Genomic DNA, 6,984 nt, shown 5'->3' on the forward strand with positions numbered 1-6,984 from the left:
TAATTCTCTTAAATACAAAACATAACGCGACTGCTCCCCTGACAGTGCTGTAGTAATAAAAAATAGAAAAGGAAAACAATAACGTTGGTATCCTTATTGCCAGTGTGTGCCAGGAACTGCTTTTTCCCTTTACAAAAGCCCTGCTCCTCGTGCCGCTTAAGGCGACCGTCTCCCTCTCCCTTGAGGGCTGATCCCGCGCCGGAACAAAGTCCCATTATTCCTCAGGCTGGAAAAGGGGAATTAAAAAATGGTTGCAAGAAAAGCCCAACAGTTTCCTGCTTTAAAAACAGCTCTTGGAAAGGGTCCGAGCAGTACAGTAGAGAGCTACAGTTACTTCTAGTGCTGGTAAAGTCCTTACAAAATAATATAACCCAAACGAACCCCAAATTAAATTAACCTGGAGCAGGACAAGGGGGCTGGGGGAGCCCCCCCTGCTCTATAGATAAAAATCAAGTGAAGAAAAATACAAATAAAAATAAAGGATTCCTTAGAAAACTCCAGTTTTCCGGCGCGCAGGAAGGCACACGAGCGCGAAGGCAACGTGAGCTGGTGGGTACCCGACCAGCCCCTGCTACACGTGAGGTGGGTACGGGCCGGCGTCTCGCTCGGGCTGAAATGAGAAGAGGGGAGACCCTGGGAGTCCCTGGTGCTGCAAACACCCCCCTCCATGTGCGTTTACCCCTCTTGGGGACCTACCTCCCCGTGGCCGGGTTTCTGAGCCAACGGGGGCTTCTTGAGGATGCCCCTCCTGGGGGCTGGTGCTGGCTTTGCCTCCCCATCCTCTGCTGCGTCGTAGGTCCCGGCCAGGGCGTAGTGCTGCTTCCTGAGCTCGCCCAGGCGCACCCGCTCGCCTTCCAGGCGCTTCTCCAGCTCCAGCACCTTCACCTGCACCCAAAGAGCCCTCCTGGGTCCTGTGCACCTCAGGGGTGCGATCCCTGCCCTTCCCAGTGCCACGCTGGGGGGCAGGAAAAGGGTCCTCCCCATATTGTCCAGGTCCGGATCAGGACCTTGGCCTGGCCAGAGAATGGCAGCACCAAATCATGTCCATACCTGTGTTTCCATCTCTTCCTTCTTCAGCTTGATGAGGGACATGCCTGAGAAGTCCATGGTGTCTGTGGAGAAAAGCAAGGGTTTGTCACCGAGCACCCCCTCCTCATATGCCAAAGCACAGTTGGCTGAACATCTCGGGGTGTTCACCCAGGCAGAAAGGGATTTGGGGTGGTTTTTCTCCCCTTTCCTTGTAAAAACCTCACCTTTCTCCTCAATCTGCTCTTGTCCTGACTTGGTGGAAGCCACCACATTTGCCGCCATCTCGTTGACGTTGCGCGAACACTCCTGGAGCTTGCCCAGGTTCCTGCTGCTCTTCTCGGCTTTCACCTGCAAAGAGCAGAGACACTGAGCACATCGTGTCAGAACGGACCTTAGAGGTGAAAACCTGGGGGTGCAAAGGATGGACACACAGGTGGACACGTGCTTATCCTTGATGATCCCATCACGGCCAGGCAATGACCTGTGCGAGCCTTGGGGCACCAAACCAGCTCTGCGCCCATCGCAGCACACACGGACAAGCAGTGAAGACAGAGCTATTCTGGTTTCAACCATGCTCTTCATTTTAAAGCCATCTGCTGTAAGAAGCCCTGTGGGTCCTCCTCCCCCAGCCTGCCTCCCCGTTTGCTCATGGAAACCTCCCCCCATCGCTTTCACCCACACCAACAGGAAAGGTGGCAAGGACCAAACTCCGTCATTCTCAATGCTGGCTCCTGCAGGTGCTTATTTGGGGTTTCTCATTAATAATTAACGTTTTCTTTACGCAAGCAGCTTGACAGGAGGTTTTACACTTCTTCATTTCCAAGGCAAGGGGTGGGAATATTAATGCAGGTGAAGAGAGAGGGATTAAAATCACAGACTGACTTCAAAATAGTAAGAGCTTCCTCCCTCCCTGCTCCAGGAGGAGGCTGCAGGACTGGGGGACAACCACACACCACTGCCTGAGAGCATCCACGGGACAACACTGTGGGAACAAAATGCCTTAAAGCTTGAGGAGCTGCCTGCAGGAATGGTGTTGGGATACTTACCTTGGAGGCAGCTACGAGCTGGGCTGTGCTGGCAGCGATTTCATGGGAGCAGACGATCAGCTCTTCGTATTTGCCCATATGCAGGACAACTCTGTCTGCTGACTCCCTGTGTTACAGGTTAGAAGGGAGATTGTGTTAGATACTGACCATGCACTACAGAGCAAGTGCAGGTCATTTATCTCCTGCTCTATCCTTAGAAACCAGCGTCAGACCTTGAACCAGCAGCTTTGCCTGTAATTATTTAAAGCTCATTTACAAAGCAATTACCCAAAGCCCAAATGCAGACGTTCTGGATGGGTATAAAACACCAGCAGAGGCAGGACTGTGTGCCCATAATGAAGTGGGTGAGATTTTTAAAGCTTTGTCCAAAAACACCCCTGCTGGCCTAGGGATACCCTGCCCCAATCCCAACCACCCCATCCACAACCATCTGAGCAGGAACCAGGACACGGAGTATTTGATTGAAGCAACTTTGCAAGCAGGAGCTGGCAGCCCCTCTTTCACTGACCCACGTCCAACCCAGGATGCTCTACCAGGAATTACCAATAATGCTCCGTGCAGACTCAGCTGCATGGGACAAGCTGGGTGCTGGAGAAGCATGGGCCAGCCCCAGGCACAGCCCATGGAGCTGGAGAGGCCACAGGAGAGCTGCCGGGGTACCTACACAAGCTGCGTGGCTCCCCAGCCCACCGCCTTGGAGGCAGAGATCAGCCCTTCGGTCCAGCGCGAGTTCTTGGCATAAAACTCCTGAGTTGTTGCTGCCCCCTGTTGTTAAGAGAGCGTTATGGCCTGTATTAACTTGGATCTAATGTACAAAAATATGTAATCCATAAATCCATATAAAATAGCCATATAAAACATCACCATATAGAAATTAATCCATAAAGCCATAAATCAAGAGATCGGCAGCATTTCTGGGCCCTTCAGGCCATTCTTACTGGCCTCTTTAAATATATATCAATAAAACAAAGCATTAGAGCTCCAAGCCTGCAAATTTGGGCTGGGTTTAAACCACACAAATTCAGGCCATTGTCTTTAGACAGACAAGGCCTTGCAAAGGTAACAGTGATGTGTGCAGAGAGCACGGGGCTGAGACTTACCCGGCCACTTTCTACTATCTCCTTCTGTAGGTTTGTAGATGTCATTACAAGGAGTCTAATGGCCTGGAATGAAGAAAAAAGAGGTTTTGATGTTTGAGAAGGATTGATGCTGCCATGGTGAGAAGTTACGGTTTTGCACAGTCTTTGATGGCCCAGCTCAGCTTCTGCAGTACTCACCTTCATTAGGTCCGTGCAGGAGTTCAGAATCCTGTAGGGGAACAAGAGAAAGCATTCAGCATCCTCCAGTGCTGTGTCCCAGTTAGCAAAATGGGTCTATTTTGGAGACCAGCCAGCCTGCAGGCTACTTCTAAGCAGCCCACAAAGAAGCTGCAAACAATGGGCTGAGACGTGCAAGACCAAAGTCCACCCCTCTAAAGAGAATGTCACGATCACCGTAAGGACGGTGCAGCACCGGGTTGTATGTGGGGCTCCGGAGCAGGGCACAGCCCAGCAGGGTATGGGCACGGACAGAAACCTGCCCGTGGCTGCCACAGCCACCCCTCAACACTAAAAACACCGCTCATTCACTTCAAGCTTAACACCGGAGCTCTCATTTCTGGCCTGGCTCATCATCTCCTGTTGGGAAACACAAGAGGAAGGGTTGGATACCGTGTTGCCGCAAGGCATCCCTTCAACGTGGCATCCCTGCAGGATGAGCAGGGTGGAGGGGAGATGGACACTCTGCTGCCCCAAGGGACCAAAATGGTCCACCCTGCAGCTCCATCTCACCTCTATCCGCCTGACAGCATCCTCAATTGCCTGCGAGGTGGAAGCCATCTCCTTCTCAACCATGTCCCCCAGCTCTTCTTGCTTGATGTCCAAGCTCTTGGGCCTCAGCTCCTGCCAGAGGAGGCAGCAGCCACCAAGACGTTTTAGGTAGAAGGAGAGAAGGGAATATTTGTAAGGAATAACACCAAAGCAGGGTACCCGACTCCTTTTTCCCCCCCCTTAAATAAAGCTGCAGAAGCAGCATTCTGCAGACCACAAGGGTGAAGGTGTATGCATACGAAGGTATATTCCTTGCAGGAAACATGGCGCAGGGTAAGAAATGCCCCAAATCAAGATGACAAAACTCAATCCCAGGTGCAGTTTTGCCAGGCAGAGCTCTAGAGGGCTCTGGAGAGCTGACAGCCTGTGAATTCACTGTGGCTTAATGGAAAAGACTAATGGGGGCTTCACAAGAAGAAACAGCTGAAAGTTGAGAAGTTTTACCCCACAGGGGTTGAAAGACTTCAGCTGGTCTGGGTCTCAGTGCTCAGAAGCTGAGATGGCTCAAGGAAAGCACCAGAACCTGTGGGTATGGGGGACAAGCCACCCCAAAGAGCCAGCCCACTGCAACCCAGCACCTCTGATTTCAGCTCCAGACTATGAGAAATGCCATAAAAGCCACGGGTTTGGGTATTTTTCTTTAAAAAGCAGCTGTCCATCAAGGAGCAGCTTGGAGCACACGTCCCACCTTGTCAAACGGAGGCAACATCCCTCCGCATTAACTGCCTGCTCTGATTTCCCTTAGGGGAACAAACACCCATGCCAATGAGCAGCCCACCCTGCAGCCCCCATGGGAAGGTGGGTGCAATGGGCTCCATCTCCTACCTGGGCCAGCTGCAGGACCCCCCTCAGCGCCCGCCGCACGTCCCCCAGCTCAGCACACCCCAGGGTCTGCTTGTCCTTCAGCTTGCCCAGGTAATCCAGGCTCTGCTGCCCACAGTCCCGGCACGTCTCCGTCAGCCCTGGGGAGAGGATGGGTTGGTGGCAGGTCCCTCAATGGACAATGGGTCTCCCTATCCCATCCCCACCACCCTCATCCTCCTCCTCCCCTCAGCTATGGAGATGATGCCACACATCGATGGCATCCAGAAGCTTATTGCAGAAGAGCATAAATCAGTTTCCAGGAGTGAAACAACAGCCCTGGGCCAGGAAAGGGCACCCAAGTGGAGGGAATGTTGGGAAGATGGGATAATGCTGCTCCCAGGGAAAACCTGCCCCACAACCAGCCCCTACCAGTGGATACTTTGGCATGGCCAACCCCCCCCCAAAAAGCTACACAAGCAACAAGAACCCCCAACACGCAGTGCCCGTGCACAGCACTCACGGTCAGCATGGTCAGTGGGAGCCAGATGGGACGTGGCGCTGCCATTCACAATGGTGTCGGCCGTCAAGTGTGCAAAGAGGGCCAGAGCCCCCACCAGCCCCGCAGCATCTGGTGGTGAGAGGATGTGCTCAGGTTCTGCCAGCCCAGGGCACCATTTGCCATGTCCTGGGGGCTTCAACCTGCCCCCGAATGCACTCAAGGATCAATACAAGCGCTTGGAGAGGCTGGTATTGACCCTTCCAGCTTGCAGGTTGCTCCTTGAGTGAGCACACAGGAACCCACCCGCTCCATCTCCCCATCACCAGGGCATTGCACGCTTGCCTATAGCCCCAAAGCAGCTGCAAGCTGCTGGATGTATAGAAGTAAAAGCAAGGTGCAAGCGATGCCACCGGCCCCCAGCCCCAGGTACCTGCCATGGAGGCCACGTACTGCGCGTGCCCGTTCTCCAGGGCATCCGTGGACTCCAGCGCTGCCTGCGCCCGGCTGAGCAGGTAATCTGCAAGGAGTGTGGCTTCGTTAGTGTCTCAAGGAGCACAAGAGCTGACTCCGTGGGGCACCACTGAGCGGAAGCCAAGACAGCTCAGGTCCTTGTGGCCCTGGCCTGGGAACAGCACTAAAATCTGAGCGAAACAGTGCTCTTTATAAGAGCTATAAATTCACTCCTGGGAAGCCTGACCCCAATATCCCTGCGGTGATGTTTGGTAGGGAAAAAAAGGCCTGGGGGAAGCTGAGGTGCAATGTTATCTGGGTTGCAGGCCCCGAGGTCAAGTGGTGGGTACCTGGGGAGCTGGTGCAGCGGATGTGCAGTGGGTCATCCAGCTTGGCCACGGCGTCTCGGAGGATGTCCTCTGCCTCCCGCACCGTCTGCTGCAGGATGATGAACTGCTCGTCCAGCAGCTTCTGCTGCAGGCTCTGCTCCTGGTTGCTCTGTGGGGAGGCAGAAGCAGGCGAGTGGCACAACTGGGGCACAGGACCCCTATCACCCCATCACCATCATATTCCTTCAAAGCACCTTCGCAGGATTAGACTCAAGCATCCCATTATTGCTGCTGCAAGTCACATCCCACTGGCTACACCAGTGATGGCTCAGCTGAGCCCCCTGACTGCTCAGCACCCCCCAGACACATCTCACCAAGCAGAGGGGCAGTGGGCTCCATACCTTCTCCAGGAGCCTGCCCTGAAGCTCTCGGATCTCCCTCGAGGTCTTGTCCGCCTCCTGGCTCAGCTGCAGCTCCTTCTCCTCGATGAGGCCACGCGTGGAGAGCAGCTCACACTCCTTCTCACTCACCGACCGCCTCAGCACCTCCTTCTCAGCGTGCAGGGCCTCCACCTGAGCACTGAGCTCCGTGCCTGCCTACCAGTGGGAGCAGGAGACCCCTGTCACTCCCCTGTCACCACATCATGAGCCCAACAGTTACACAGCGGGGAGCTGAGGACATGCCCAGCTCGTGACACCGATGGGGTGGACCCACATTCAGCCCCCATGACATTGCCTTGCGCTGCTGTTTGCTTGTGTGATGGGCTTTGTGGCGGGGTCTGGGCACATCCTGCACCCCATCCTCGTACCTGCTTGGCTTGGCCGAGCGAGCGCTGCGCCTGCTCCAGCTCCTGCTGTTTGCTTGTGTGATGGGCTTTGTGGCGGGGTCTGGGCACATCCTGCACCCCATCCTCGTACCTGCTTGGCTTGGCCGAGCGAGCGCTGCGCCTGCTCCAGCTC

The 6,984-nt window shown here is 54.5% G+C and overlaps 1 protein-coding gene across 1 annotated transcript; it reads right to left on the reverse strand.

Moving 5' to 3' along the window:
• Positions 1-571: 571 nt before the first annotated feature.
• Positions 572-6,942, reverse strand: LOC104413499 (huntingtin-interacting protein 1-related protein-like; the record flags this gene model as incomplete). The annotated part of the gene is made up of 16 exons (XM_010024503.1): positions 572-610; positions 697-885; positions 1,051-1,112; positions 1,254-1,377; positions 2,076-2,181; positions 2,740-2,840; positions 3,176-3,238; positions 3,353-3,383; positions 3,693-3,751; positions 3,905-4,015; positions 4,769-4,905; positions 5,268-5,375; positions 5,677-5,763; positions 6,047-6,194; positions 6,427-6,621; positions 6,834-6,942. Coding segments are annotated over 16 exons (1,669 nt in total), but the record flags the coding sequence as incomplete, so codon positions are not given.
• Positions 6,943-6,984: the final 42 nt, after the last annotated feature.

This window comes from Nestor notabilis, unplaced genomic scaffold (assembly GCF_000696875.1).
Source record: "Nestor notabilis isolate BGI_N333 unplaced genomic scaffold, ASM69687v1 scaffold18921, whole genome shotgun sequence".
NCBI lineage: Eukaryota > Metazoa > Chordata > Aves > Psittaciformes > Psittacidae > Nestor > Nestor notabilis.